This window comes from Mirounga angustirostris, unplaced genomic scaffold (genome assembly GCF_029215605.1).
Source record: "Mirounga angustirostris isolate CCGP_5_RB_7025 unplaced genomic scaffold, mMirAng1.0.hap1 SCAF_11, whole genome shotgun sequence".
NCBI classification, from domain to species: domain Eukaryota; kingdom Metazoa; phylum Chordata; class Mammalia; order Carnivora; family Phocidae; genus Mirounga; species Mirounga angustirostris.
Genome location: NW_026991719.1, coordinates 61971355 through 61987362, shown reverse-complemented (window position 1 = coordinate 61987362; position 16008 = coordinate 61971355). Strand labels below are relative to the sequence as shown.

Sequence of the window (16008 nt, the reverse complement as noted above, 5' to 3'; positions counted from 1 at the left end):
CATTGTATAGATAATACCACATTTTATTTATCCATTTTTCATCTGTTGATAGACATTTGGGTTGTTTCCATTTTTTGGCTCTTTTATGAATAATGCTGCTGTGAACATTTGTATATGATTTTTGTATAGTCATATTTTCATATTCATTCATAGGAATATATCTATATCTATGAGTGGAATTGTAGGGTCATATGGTAACACTACGCTCAACTTTCTAAGGTAACTGTCAGACTGTTTTGTACAGTGGCTCATCATTGTACATTTCCACCAGCAATGCACCAGAGTTCTGATTTCTGCACATCTTCACAAACATTTATTATTTTTGTTTTGTTTTGTTTTGATTATAGCCAACCTGGTGGGTGTGTGGTGGCATCTCATTGTGATGTTGATTTACTTTTCCCAAATGATTAACAATGTTGAGCATTTTTTGCATGTGCTTACTAGCCATTTGTATATCTTCTTTGGAGAAACATCTGTCTAAATTCTTTTCCCAATTTTTAATTGTGTTGTCTTTTTATTGTTGATTCATAACAGTGCTTTATATATTCTGGATACAATACCCATATCAGAATCCATTGCCTAATCCAAGGTCATATAGATTTATCATTCTTTTCACTGACAAATTTTATAGTTTTACCTATTATATGTAGACTTTGATCTTTTTATCCCCTATAACCTTTATGAAATTTTATTGAAATAAGCTTCTAGGTTTCTATGTTTAGATAGTTCTCATTATTTTCTAGTATAAATACTATTCTCATAAAAATATTTGTAGGGGCACCTGGGTGGTGCAGTTGGTTAAGCATCTGACTCTTGGTTTTGGCTCAGGTACTGATCTCAGGGTTGTGAGATCAATCTCCACATCACGCTCTGCACTCAGGGCAGAATCTACTTGGGACTCTCTCTCTGTCTCCCTCTGCCCCACCCCCCCAAAATAAATAAATCTTTAAAAAATGTGTATACACAAACAATAGAGATGTAGAAATATTTTTATTACACATTGTTATATATATACACACATATATGCATGTGGGTATATTGACACACTCGTTTGATTACTTCTCTTAGAGTAAATTACTAAAAGTGGCATTGTTAAGTCCAAGTTGTACAATTTTAAGACTTTTGTCACACATATTTTCATCTTTTTTTTCTTTTTTCCTCAAGTTTTTATTTAAATTCCAGTTAACCTACAGTGTAACATTAGTTTCAGATGTAGAATTTAGTGATTCATCACTTATATATAACACCCAGTGCTCATCATAACAAGTGCCTTCCTTAATTCCCATCACCCATTTAACCAATCCTCCTGCCCAGCTCCCCTCCAGTAACCATCAGTCTATTCTCTACAGTCAATAGTTGGTTTTCTGGTTTGCCTCTTTTTTCTCCCTATGTTCATCTGTTTTGTTTCTTAAATTCTACATGAGTGAAATCATATGGTATTTGTCTTTCTCTAACTTATTTTGCTTAGCATAATACTCTCTAGCTGCAAACATGTCATTGCAAATGGCAGGATTTCATTATTTTTGATGACTGAGTAATATTTCATTATAGGTATACACACACACACACATATATATATATATATATATACACACACACACACACACATACATACATATATACCAAATCTTCTTTATCCATTTGTCAGATGGGGGATGTTTGGGGTTTTTACAGAATTTGGCTATTATTGATAATGCTGCAATAACTACAGGGTGCAGGTATCCCTTTGAATCAGTATTTTTAATCCTTTGGGTAAAAACCTAGTAGTGCATATACTGGATCATAGGGTAGTTCTATTTTTACTTTTTGAGAAATCTCCTTACTGTTCTCCAGAGTGGCTGCACCAGTTTGCATTCCCACCAACAGCGTAAGAGGGTTTGCCTTTCTTCCATATCTTCGCGAACATCTGATGTTTCCTGTGTTGTTAATGTTGGCCATTCTGACTGGTGTGAGTTGATATCACATTGTAGTTTTGATTTGTGTTTTTCTGATAATGAATGATGTTGAGTATCTTTTCATGTGTCTGATGACCATTTGTATGTCTTTTTTGGAAAAGTACCAATTCATGTCTTCTGCCCATTTTTGAACTGGATTATTTGTGTTTTGGGTGTTGAGTTTTATAAGTTTTTTATGTATTTTGGTTACTAACCCTTTATCAGATGTCATTTGCAAATATCTTCTCACAATCCAAAGGTTGCTTTTTAGTATTGTTGATGGTTTCTTTCGCTGTGCAAAAAATTTTTTATCTTGATGAAGTCCCAGTAGTTCATTTTTGCTTTTGTTTCCCTTGCCTCAGGAGACCTATCTAGTAAGTTGCTAAGGCCGATGGCAGGGTTACTGCCTGTGTTCTCCTTTCCTGTCTCACATTTAGGTCTTTCATTCATTTGGAATTTATTTTTGTGTATGGTGTAAGAAAGTGATCCAGTTTCATTCTTCTGCATGTGGCTGTCCAGTTTTCCCAATACCATTTGTTAAAGAGACTCTTTCTTCCATTGGATATCCTTTTGTGCTTTGTTGAATATTAGTTGACCATATAGTTGTGGGTCCATTTCTGGGTTTTCTATTCTGTTCCATTGATCTGTGTGTCTCTTTTTTGGGCTAGTACCCCACTGTCTTGATGACTACAGCTTTGTAATAGAGTTTGATGTCTGGAATGATGCCCCCAGCTTTGCTTTTCTTTTTCAGGATTGCTTTGGCTATTCAGGGTCTTTGTGGTTCCATACAAATTTTAGAATTGTTCTAGCTCTGTGAAAAATGCTAGTGGTATTTTGATAGGGATTACATTAAATTTGTAGGTTGCTTTGTGTAGTATAGACATTTTAACAATATTTGTTCTTTCAGTCCATGAGCATGGGATGTTTTTTCATTTCTTTTTGGCATCTTCAATTTCTTTCATCAGTGTTTTATAGTTATCAGAATACATGTCTTTTACTTCTTTGATTACGTTTATTCCTAGGTATCTTACTATTTTTGGTGCGATTGTAAATGGGATTGATTCCTTTATTTCTCCTTTTGCTGCTTTATTATTGGTGTATGGAAATGCAAAGATGCATTTTGCTGATTTTGTATCCTGTGACTTTACCTAATTTGTGTATCAGTTTTAGCAGTTTTTTGGTGGAGTCTTTTAGGTTTTCTATATAGAGTATCATATCATCTGCAGATATTGAAATTTTGACTTCTTCCTTGCTGATTTTGATACCTCTTCATTCTTTTTGTTGTCTGATTGCTGAGGCTAGGACTTCAGTACAATGTTAAAGTAACAGTGATCCAGTTTCATTCTTCCGCATGTGGCTGTCCAGTTTTCCCAATACCATTTGTTAAAGAGACTCTTTTATCCATTGGATATCCTTTTGTGCTTTGTTGAATATTAGTTGACCATATAGTTGTGGGTCCATTTCTGGGTTTTCTATTCTGTTCCATTGATCTGAGTGGAACATCCCTGTCTTGTTCCTGACCATAGAGAAGAGGTTCTCAGTTTTTTTCCCCACTGAGGATGATATTAGATGTGGGTTTTTCATATATGGCCCTTATGATGTTGAGGTGTGTTCCCTGTATCCTCACTTTGTTGAAGGTTTTTATCATGAATGGATGTTGATTGATTTGCAAATATTGAACCACCCCTGCAGCCCATGAATAAATCCTACTTGATCATGGTCAGTGAGTCTTTTAGTATACTTTTGGATTAGATTTGCTAGTAGTTTTTTGAGAATTTTCACATCCATGTTCATCAGGATTATTGGCCTACATGTAGTTTTCTATTTTAGTGGCGTTTTTGTCTGGTTTTGGTATCAGAATAATACTGGTCTCATAGAATAAATTTGGTAGTTTTTCTTCCATTTCTATGTTTTGGAATATTTTCAGAAGAATAGGCATTAACTCTTCTTTAAACGTTTGGTAGAATTCCCCTGTGAAGCCATCTGGCCCTGGACTTTTGTTTGTTGGGAGATTTTTGAGTACTGATTCAGTTTCTTTGCTGATTATTGGTCTGTTCAAGTTTTCTATTTCTTCTTGTTTCAGTTTTGGTAGTTTCTATGTTTCTAGGAATTTATCGGTTTCTTCCAGATTGCCTAATTTGTTGGCATATAATTTTTCATAATACTCTCTTATAATTGTATTTCTGTGGCTTTGGTTATTTCTTTCTCTCACTTGTGATTTTATTTGGATCATTTCTCTTTTTGGTAAGTCTGGCTCTGGGTTTATCAGTATTATTAGTTTTTTCAAAGAACCACCATCTGGTTTTATTAATGTTTTCAGCTATTTTTTCTTTTATTGTTTCTTTGTCATTTATTTCTGCTCTTTATTATTTCTCTTCTGGCTTTAGGCTTCATTTGTTGTTCTTTTTCTATATCCTTTAGGTGTGAAGTTAGGTTGTTTATTTGAGAATTTTCTTGCTTCTTGAGGTAGGCCTGTATTGCTATATACTTCCATCTTATGACTGGTTGCATCCCAGTAGATTTTGACTGTTGTGTTTTCATTTTCATTTGTTTCCGTGTATTTTTTTTCTTTTTTAATTTCCTGGTTGACCCATTCATTTTTTAGTTCTTTAACCTTGTATTTGTGGTCTTTCTAAATTTTTTCTTGTGGTCGACTTTAAGTTTCATAGCCTTGTGGTCAGAGAAGTTGCATTGAGTGATCTCAGTCTTTCTGTACTTGTTGAGTCCTGATTTGTGATTTAGTATGTGATCTATTCTGTAAAATGTCCCATGTACACTTGAATGTGTATTCTGCTGCTTCAGGATGAAATGTTCTGAATATATCTGTTAAGTCCATCTGGTTCCGTGTGTCATTCAAAGCCATTGTTTCCTTGTTGATTTTCTGCTTAGATGATCTGTCCATTGATGTAAGTGGGGTGTTAACGTCCCCTAGTATTATTGTATTATTATCAGTGAGTTTCTTTATTTTTGTTATTAATTGACTTATATATTTGGGTGCTCCCAAGTTGGGGACATAGATATTTATAATTGTTAGATCTTCTTAATTATGCCTGATGGATAGACCCCTTAATTATGATATAATGCCCTTCTTTATCTCTTGTTACAGTCTTGGTTTAAAGTCTAGTTTCCTTGATATAAGTATTGTTTCTCTGGCTTTCTTTGACATCCATTTGGAAGATAAGTGTTTTTCCATCCCCTCATTTTCAATTTGCAGTTGTCTTAAGGTCTGAAATGACTCTTTTAGGCAGCATATAGATGGGTCTTGTTTTTTTTTTTTTTTTTTTTTTTTTATCCATTCTGACATCCTTTGTCTTTTGATTGGAGCATTTAGTCCATTTACATTCAGGGTGATTATTGATAGATATGGATTTCATGCCTTTGTATTACTTGTTTTGTTGTTGTTTCTGAAGATTTTCTCTGTTCCTTTCTAGTCTTTGTCGCTTTTGGTCTTTCTTTCCCACTCAAAAAGTCCCCTTTAATATTTCTTTCCGAGCTGTTTTAGTGGGCATGAACTTCTTTAGTTTTTGTTTGTCTAGGATACTCTCTATGTCTCCTTTTCTAAATGATAGCCTTCGTGGATAGAGTATTCTTGTTTGCATATTTTTCCCATTCAGCACGTTTTATATATCACGCCCACTGACTTCTGGCCTGTCAAATTTCTGTGGATAGATCTGCTGCTATCCTTTTGGGTCTTGTGAGTTCAAGATTTCTTTTGTCTTCCTGCTTTTAGGAGTTTCTCTTTGTCACTATATTTTACAAATATAACTTCAATATATCTTGTTATCCTGCTTTTGTTGATGTTGATGGGAGTTCTCTGTGCCTCCTGGATCTGTATGTCTGTTTCCTTCCCCAAATTAGGGAAGTTTTCAGCTATTATTTTCTCAAAAATACACCTTCTGCCCCCTTTAATTTCTCTTCTTCTGGGACACGCATGATACGAATGTTATTACATTTGATGGAGCCACTGCATTCCCCAAGTCTACTCTCGTGATCCATCATTATTCTTCCTCTCTTTTGTTCAGTTTCATTATTTTCCATAATTCTGTTTTCTATATAACTTGTTTCTACATCTCTTTCTTCCATCATTGTGGTAATTACATCCAGTCTGTTTGGAATCTCAGTTACTACGTTTTTCATTTTTGCCTAATTGTCTTTTTACCTTTATTATTTCTGCGGGAACTGTCTCCCTGATGTCTTCCATGTTTTTCTGAAGTCCAGTGACTATCTTTATGATTGTTGCTTTAAAATTATCCATTAGGCATATTACTTTATATCTGTTTCCATTAGATCTCTGTCCATGAACTTTTCTTGTTTTTTCTTTGGGGATGAATTTCTCCGTCTCTTGGCATTTTGTCTAGGTTTCTGTCTTCTGTATGTTAGAGAAGCCTGTTATGTTTCCTGCTCCTGAGAGTAATGGCTTTTTGAAGAAGAGGTCATATACTGTCCAGGGCCTGGCGCTTCAGGAAGTGTCTCTGGTGTGTGCTGCGTGCACTCTGCTGCTGGATTTTGGCTACTCTGTCCCTCGGTTTAGTTGTCTGTAGAGGTTCTCCTTGCCTGGTGTTTGGAGCGTGGCCAGAGTGTGGCAAGTTTTAACTAGCTGTGCTTTGGTCTGCTTTCTAAAAGAGACCTGATGCTATTTCCACTAGAATGGAAGCTTTGCAGCAGTCTGTGGTTAGGTAGATGTCTTGCGTGCCTGGGTTTGTGCTGGTCTTCTGGGGATGGGGTCTCCTGCCCTGGTTCTTGGTGATACTTGCCTGAGAAAAGCAGTAACAGTGTAGCTCAGGGGTGTGAGAATTGGTATAAGCAGATTAGGTACTTCTATTGGTGCTGTACTATTTCCTAAAGTTGGTTTATGCTGAGGGGTGGGGGAGGGAAATGATGTCAACCAGGTCTTTTTTCCTTGTAGAGGGGAGTCTGTGCTTGCTGCTCTCAGTAATGCACTCCCAGAAGAGTAATTTCCCCTTGTGCATCCTAGGTGTTTTTCAGATAATTGTTTTCACACTGTCTCCAGGTTGCTTGCCTGCCTGGAGCAATGCAGTGCACTTTGGGATCTATCCTAGCTAAGCCTGCTGACTTTTTAAATTTCAAACTTAGAGACCTGGTGTGGTGGGGATCTGCACTGGTCTTCTGTGGGAGAGTCTTGCCATGCCTGGACTGATGCAGGTTTGACCCAGAAGGGCAGTCACTCCAGAGTGCACGGTCATTGGATTTAGAGCAAATCAGGCCAAACATCCAGTGTACAGGTTAGCTGCCCTCAGCAGGTGTGTCTGCACCTATCTATGCTGAGGTGTGCAGTGTAGGGCTGATGGCGTCTTCTGGTTCTTTTCTCCCTGTACGTGCAATGCCAACTCTCATAAATGCACTCCAAGAGGAGGGAACGGTCTCTCCCATTGCACTTTAGGTGATCCTCAGATCATGTCATCTGCCTGCAAGTTGCTTCCTTGCCTGCCTTCTGTCTAGGAGTAGGGCAGCGCCCTCAGGTCTCTACCCCAGGGACCTTTAAAACTCTAGTCTTTGAGCCCCTCTGGTTGCAAAAACTCATGAAAATCAGCCCCTTTCGTTTTCTCAGCCCGTGGCTTTGGGGAAGTATTCCTCTTGTGTGCATCCCTGTGTGCTCTGCTCTCTCTCGTCTTTCTCTGCCACCAGGGCTCCTTCCCCTCTGCAGCAACCATGATAAATTTCTCCCCTAAACCACCTCTCCACACTTACTACCTTCCCAAATGTGCCCTCTTCTCTCCCTCTAATTGTGCTGTTTGTTCTATCAGTCTTCAGGTCTCTTCCTTGGTATTCAGAGTGATTTGATAATTATTTACCTGTGTTTGAGGGGTGAGGCAAGCCTAGGGTCCTTCTATTCTGCCATCTTAACTCTCTCCTGTCATACATATTTTCAGACTGTCTTAATAGAGGTCATTTTTTCCTCCCCCCAGCATAATAGGTAAATAACTGTTTTTTTACTTTTTCAACAGTGAAATAGTGAGTAGTCTGTTAGGTAGAACATGTATATTAGGGGGATTTTGATCCATTTTGAGTTAATTTTTATATATGATGTAAGATAGGGGTCCAACTTCATTCCTTTGCATGTACGTAGATAGCTAGTTGTCTCAGCACCATTAATCTGTATGTCTGCTATTTATGACCTGTATGTACTGTCTTTATATACGTAACTTTGTACACCAGTTTCTAAGCCCAGAAGTCCTTTTTTTGCCAAAAGTTGTTACTGGTTTTTTTTTTTTTTTTTTTTTTAAAGATTTTATTTATTTGAGAGAGAGAGACTGAGAGAGAGAGAGAGCATGAGAGGGGGTAGGGTCGGGAGGGTCAGAGAGAGAAGCAGACTCCCTGCCGAGCAGGGAGCCCAATGCAGGACTCGATCCAGGGACTCCAGGATCATGACCTGAGCTGAAGGCAGTCGCTTAACCAACTGAGCCACCCAGGCGCCCCTGTTTTCTTTTTTTAATGTATGTGTACTCATATGAAGAAAACAGTCTCTAGCCCTTATAATCTGCCTTTTTTCCCTAAGAGATGGTGAATATTTTTCATTTGTATATTGGCTATTAATATTTCTAAAGGCCCTCCATCCATCTTTTTTAAAAAATTAATTTATTTTAGAGACTAAGTGAGTCAGGGGAAGGGCAGAGGGAGAGGGAGGGAGAGAATTTAAAGCAGACTTCACGTGGGGCTGGATCCTATGACCCTGAGATTATGACCTGAGCTGAAATCAAGAGTTGGATTCTTAACCGAGTGAGCCACCCAGGTGCTCTCATCCATCTTATTACTTATGCCAAACCTCCCCCCTGAATAACTTAAAATATGGATCATTGGATTAAAATTAAGGGTTATCTAGTGAAGAGTTTTTGCTTTTTGTTTTCCTTGTCTTTTTAAGGAATGTACGCAAAGGGAAATTAGCTGTAGAATAGTATGCAATTAGTTTAAGGAAATTCATCATGAAGTATTTCATTTTGCATTTTAAATGTTTTTTAGGTCTGCAAAGAAAGCAGAGTTGGAAGAAAATCAGCGGAGTTATAAACAGAAAAAGAAAAGGCGACGCATTAAGGTTCAAGAAGACTCATCGAGTGAAAACAAGGTGATGACATTTATTATATACTTGAATTATAACTACAGTAGAGTGTAGTAAATATGTTACCTCCTTTTCTGCATTCCATTTGTTAGTTTAATTCTGATTTATTTACATTTTAACACCTTTGTGGAAGGATTGACTTATTGAACGTATAAGTATGCAGAAATAGTATGACACATTGTTGATTTTTTTTCTGTTTCTTAACTAAATCTGATGGAAATTTTAAGTTGCTCTTTTTCATTAGTTTACACTCTTGGGGATATAAAGTTGATGAGTAGTGTTCTATTTTCTGAAGACATAAAACATTTTATCCTGAATAATGACTCATGTGTGAGTAAATTTCTTCCAGAAGTGATTGTTAGCAAATTCGTTTCCTATATATAAGCAGGATTATGTAAAGTAGAAGTTCTCTGTAATATGTTTCACCCTGTGAGTACAGAATGAATCTGTAACATGATTAATTCATGTTCTCCTTGGCGGGGGGGGAAGGGGGTCTTTTTTTTAAATGATCCTTTTAACCATTTCTAAGTGTACATTTCAGTGGTCTCAATTAAACTCAAAATTGGAGACTCTGTACCCAGCCCCTTGTAACCTCATCTAATTTCTGTGTTCGTGAATTTGCCAATTTTAGGTACCTCATATTAAGTGGAGTCATACAGTATTTGTCCTTTTGTGTCTGGTTTATTTCACTGACAGTGTTTTCAGGGTTCATCTGTGTTGTAGACTATATCACAATTTCCTTTCTTTTTAATGCTAAATAATACTCTATTGTATGTATATATCACATTGTGTTTATCCATTCATTTGTTGATGGACATTTGGGTTGTTTCCATCTTAGGCTATTTTGAGTAATGGTGTTGTGAATGTGGGTGTAGAAATATTTTAGTCCCTGCTTTTAAATCTTTTGGTTATAATCTGAAATATGGAATTGGTGGATCATCTGATAATTCTATGTTTAACTTTTTGAGGGACCATCACATTGTTTTCCCAGTGCACCAGGCTTCTAGTTTTTCTGCATTCTCACCAAAACTTGTTATTTTCTGTTTTTTTTTTCTTTTTCTAATAGCCATCCTAATATGTGCAAAATAGTATCTCATTTATGGTTTTGATTTCAATTTCCCTAATGACAAGTAATGTTGAACATCTTTTCACATGATTATTGGATATTTCTGTATCGTCTTTGGAGAAATGTCTGTTGCATTCCTTTGCCCCCTTTTCTGGGTTGTTTTTTAATGCTCTTTTTTATTGCAAAATATAATTCTAAAGCTTTTCAGTATGTTCTCTTTCACTTTTCCTTAGTATATTAATTATTGGAATAAGAAATGGGTAAATTAGATAACTTTGTGTATTTACCTCTGATTATTTAAATTCCATAGAGTAATTCTGAAGCAGATAAAGAAGAAGAGGAAGAGGAAGAGGAAGAAGAAGAAGATGAAAATGATGATTCCAAGTCTCCTGGAAAAGGCAGAAAGAAAATTAGAAAGATTCTTAAAGATGATAAACTAAGAACTGAGACACAAAATGCTCTTAAGGAAGAGGAAGAGAGGCGAAAACGTATTGCTGAGAGGGAACGTGAGCGAGAAAAATTGAGAGAGGTAAACCAGTTATTATTTATGATTTCAAAAAATATGACTTTAATAGATTCACACACACACATTACTCAGTATATTAAGAACAGAATGTTGTAATCACCACAGATTTTTAGTTATACTTGCTTTTCCCTATTAGCAGTATGTTATGCCACTTTTATTTTTTAAGATTTTATTATTTATTTATTTATTTATTTATTTATTTATTTATTTATTTATTTTAGAGATAGCGAGTGTGCAAATGGGGGAGGAGCAAATGGAGAGGGACAAGCAGACTACACTGAGCGCAGAGCCCAATGTGGGTTTTTTTTTTTTTTAAAGATTTTATTTATTCATTCGAGACACAGAGATAGAGAGATAGAGAGAGAGAGAGCATGAGCAGGGGGAGAGGCAGAGGGAGAAGCAGGCTCCCTGCTGAGCCAGGAGCCAGACGGGGCTCGATTCCAGGGCTCTGGGATCATGACCTGAGCTGAAGGCAGAAGCTTAACAACTGAGCCACCCAGGCGCCACTCCCCAACGTGGGGTTTGATCCCACGACCCTGAGATCATGACCTGAGCTAAAATCAAGAGTCGGATGTTTAACCGACTGGGCAACCCACGCACCCCTATTTTATGAAACTTAAAAATCTTCATTAGGCTATATTAATATAATTAGAGACATGAAATGACTTGAGATTCTTGAATGTTCACCAAAGTGATTGTTTTATCTGGGGTAGAAAAATGTTTAAATATTATTGCTTAAATTCATAAAAGATTTTAATTTTTTTTGGTTAATCTTTTTATTTCTTTTTATTTTTTTTTAACTCAGAGAGAGAGAGTGAGCAAGCACAAAGAGGGGAAGTGGCAGGCAGAGGGAGAAGCAGGCGGTAGGTAGAGGGAGAAGCAGGCTCCCTATTGAGCAAGGAGCCTGATAGGAGACTTGAACCCAGGACCTTATGATCCTGACCTGAGCCAAAGGCAGCCACTTAACCGGCTGAGCCACCCAACCGGCTGAGCCACCCAACTGGCTGAGCCACCCAGGCATCCCAAAGATGTTAATTTTTTATTTATTTATTTTTTATTTTTTTTTAAGATTTTATTTATTTATTTGACAGAGAGACACAGTGAGAGAGGGAACACAAGCAGGGGGAGTGGGAGAGGGAGAAGCAGGCTTCCCACCGAGCAGGGAGCCCGATGTGGGGCTCAATCCCAGGACCCTGGGATCATGACCTGAGCCGAAGGCAGACGCTTAACGACTGAGCCACCCAGGTGCCCCGATGTTAATTTTTTAAATAAGCTTTTTTTTATTGTAATAGTTTTCAAGCATATGTATAGGCAGAGGGAATAGTATTATAAATTTCCATGTACCAGATACTCAGCTTCAACAGTTACCAACACATGGCCAATCTTGTTTCATCTATTCTCTTCAGATTATTTTGGAGAAGTCTCAGAAATCATCTCATTGTGTATATATATAGTTCAGAATATATTGTCAAAAGATAAGGAAGGACCCTTAGACATTATTACAGTACCATTATTAACACTTAAAAATGATCATTAATTCCATAGTGTTATATCTAGTTAATATTCCAAATCCCTTCAATTTCCTCAGAAACATATTAGTGGTTTTTAAAGATTTATTTATTTGAGAGAGAGAGAGAGCGAGAGAGAGTGTGAGTGCGGGGCAGGGGCAGAGGGAGAGTGGGAGAGAGAATCCCAAGCAGATTCCCCACTGAGTGCAGAGCCTGATGCGGGGCTCAATTTCATGACCCCAAGATCATGACCTGAGCTAAAACCAAGAGTTGGATGTATAACCAACTGAGCCACCCAGGTGTCCAAATGTTAGTGGTTTTTAAAAATAGTTGGTATGAATTAGGATATTAAGAAAGTCTTACTTCATGTTATGTTTCATTTGGATGTTATACCTCATAAGTCTATTTTTATTTTAAATATGAAGTTTTCCTTTTTCCATTTTTTTCTTTCTTATAGTACATGTGTTTAAAAAGCTAGATAATTTGTGTAGAATTTCCTATATTTGAGCTTTGCTGGTCACATTTCTGTGGTGTATTTTCACTGGTTCCCGTATGTCCTATAAACTCTTGGATATAGAGGTCTGATCAGATTTAGATTCAGTTCTTTTTTGGCAAAAATACTCACGGGTGGTAATATATAGCTTCTTGCATCTCACTTAGAGGTACTTCTAAGAGTAGTTGTCTTTTTGTGATGTTATTTAAATTTTATTTAAAAAATCTGAATAGTAGCATTTGATAAATAGACATTAAAATTCTATATTATCATTTTCTTCTGATCCCTATCAGTATACACACATGTGTTTCACATAAATGCAGTCACTATATGTGGTATATGCTGTATTTTCCTCTCCCTTTCATTTCATATAATTTGAATATATATTAACGTGTTCCCTGTACTTTTCATTGTTTTATAATGTTTATTTTCTAATTAACTTTTTTTACTAAATTGAATCTGTGTGCTTTTTTAAAAATCAAGTATTAGCGTAAGGCTACATTGAAAAATCAATAGTCTTCTGTTTTACCCAGACTCTACTCAAAGGTAATGACTCAATTCTTCTAGCTGTTCTTTGCTTTTACTTGTATGTTTCTGTTTAATATGCTTATAATGCTATTTCTTTATTTTTCAGTTTTAGACATTACCATTATTATATGATAGTTGTGGATTTAGTTCTCATATACTGCCTGCCAAAGACAGAGTTTCCTCCTCCCATTCTCTCAGTATGGTTATACCACAGTTCTGGTGGAATAATTTTCATTGTTTGCATGACTATAACTATGTAAATATTCACAAAAGGGCTATGTAGTGTATATTGCATATATTTCTCATACATACACATATACATGTGTATATACACATAGTATATGATGATTACATTCCTTTGTCCTTTTTGTTTGCTTTTCCTAGAGTTAATAATGTTTTGGATTTTTTTGTCTTATTTTCTGCGTACTTTTGACTACTTAATTTCCTGTGTATTTAGCAAAACCCTAAAATTCCTCAGTAACTTTAACACATCAGGTGAATGATCAGTTTAGTTTTTTTCTTTGAAATGACACTAATGGAGCCTTTCCCCCCCCTTCTAATCTGGTCTGTTTCATCTACTTTCACTCTTCTGGGAATTTCCTCACCCATTTCTTGTTTTGGATCTCTTATTTCCTAGATACTTATTTTCCCATGCACTGTACTTCCCAGAGTTTTTCAAGTGGGTTAGTCACCTTACTTTAATAATGGACTAATTTGGCAATCTGGTAGGTCTGTGACTCTTCCTTATTTAGCCTTTCAACCAATTTTCCTGCTTTCACTCCACACTTCTCCCGAACTGTTTGTGTTAACTGATGCCTCCTTGTCCTTAATCTTCTGAGGAATATCAAATATGTGATTCTTGTTTTTCTCCTCCATGGTAACTTAAGTTTCAACCTTCTTTATTTTTTTATGTCATTTGACATTTGTCCATATGCCTTCTAGCTTTCACAGTTTTGTTGACATTTCACTTCTGTCAGGATCTTCCTTTTTCTTCTTTTTCACCTGTGGGATTATAACTTTTTTGTTCTTTCATATCATTTTAGTAAAGAAATATGTTCATTCCACCATTCTGAGCCACTTGCAATGGTTTTGCTTAAGTAAACTGTCCCAAGAAATTAATTAATTAATTTATAAGATCTTATTTATTTATTTGACAGAGAGAGCGTACAAGTAGGGGGAGTGGCAGGCAGAGGAAGAGGGAGAAGGAGAAGCAGGTTCCTTGCTGAGCTGGGAGCCCGATGTGGGGCTTGATCCTAGGACCATGAGATCATGACCTGAGCCAAAGGCAGGTGCTTAACTGACTGAGCCACCCAGGCGCCCCATTTCCAAAAAAATTTAATATAGTTTTGTATAGCCACCAATTACGTATGATGTATTTCCTATACTAAGTTCACAATGAAAGGATTTTATCAAAAGTGTATTTCCCAGTAGCCATTACCACAATTAAGATGTAGAAAACTTTAATCAGTACTTCTTGGTCAGTCCTGAACCCTATATACCTAGCTGTAGGGAATCTGTGATCTACTTTTCTCACTATAGATTATATTTGTCTTTTTAAAAGTTTCATGTCAATGAAATCACATAGTATGTTCTTTTATGTAATTTTCAGTTTAACAGTTTTGAGATTCATCCATGTTTATGTGTTCCAAGTACTTTGTTGTTTGTATTGTTGAGTACTATTCCACTGTATGGATGGGCTACAGGTTATTTACTTATTGATGGACATTTGGGTTATTTTTGGCTTATGAATCAGTTTGTTACAAGTATTTCTGTACAGGTCTTTGTGTAGAAAGATGCTTTCGTTTCCCTTGGAAAAATATCTAGAAGTGGTATTACTGGGCCATATGGTATGCGGACCATGCCATATGGGCCAAATGGAACCAGTGTTCCATTTCTTCATTGCTAGTGTATAGGAAAGCAGTATCTTTCATATATTAACCTTATATCCTGCAACCTTGCTCTAATCACTTAGTTCCTGGATTTTTTCAGTAGTTGTTTTGGATTTTCTTTATATGAGATCATTTCATCTGTGAACAAAGACAGTTTTATTTTTTTCTTCCCAATCTGTGTATCTTTTTTTTTTTTTTTAAAGATTGTATTTATTTATTTGACAGAGAGAGACACAGCAAGAGAGAGAACACAAGCAGGGGGAGTGGGAGAGGGAGAAGCAGGCTTCCCGCCAAGCAGGGAGCCCGATGCGGGACTCCATCCCGGGACTCCAGGATCATGACCTGAGCCGAAGGCAGATGCTTAACGACTGAGCCCCACCCAGGCGCCCCTCTGTGTACCTTTTAATTGCTTTTCTTGTTTTATTGCATTAGCTAAAATTTCTGGTATGATGTTCAAAAGGAGTGGTGAGAAGGGATATCCTTGCCTTTACCTGACCTTAGTGTGAAAGCTTATAGTTTCTCACCATTAAGCATTATGTTAGCTATTGATTTTTTTGTAGGTACTTATCAAGTTGTGTAAGTTCTCTATTTCTCATTTACTGAGAATTTTTATCATGAGTGCGTGCTGGATCTTTGTCAGATGCTTTTGCTGCATCTATTGTTATGATCATGTGATCTTTAAAGCCTGTTGATATGATGGATTATGTTGATTTTTGAATGTTGAACCAGTGTTCCATATCTGGGATAAATCCTACTTGGTTATGGTGTATAATTCTTTTAATACATTTTTGGATTTTATTTGCTAACAGTTTGTTGAGGATTTTAAGCATTTATGATTATGAGATATATTGGTTTGTAGTTTATATCATGTCTTGGTATTAGGGTAATGTTGGCCTGATATATTGAATTAGGAAGTGTTCCCTCTGCTTTATCTTCTAAAATAGATTGTAGAGCATTGGTATAATGCCTTCCTTAAATGTTTGTTGAAT

The 16008-nt window shown here is 36.5% G+C and overlaps 1 protein-coding gene across 7 annotated transcripts in view; it reads left to right on the top strand.

Moving 5' to 3' along the window:
• ATRX (ATRX chromatin remodeler) overlaps positions 1-16008 on the top strand; it is a 309326-nt gene that overhangs the window by 140342 nt on the left and 152976 nt on the right. For all 7 annotated transcript variants that reach the window (XM_064574281.1, XM_064574279.1, XM_064574283.1 and 4 more), the window contains 2 exons: positions 8913-9015; positions 10386-10604. In XM_064574281.1, coding sequence (XP_064430351.1) covers positions 8913-9015; positions 10386-10604 — 322 coding nt within the window. The remainder of the gene's footprint in view (positions 1-8912; positions 9016-10385; positions 10605-16008) is intronic.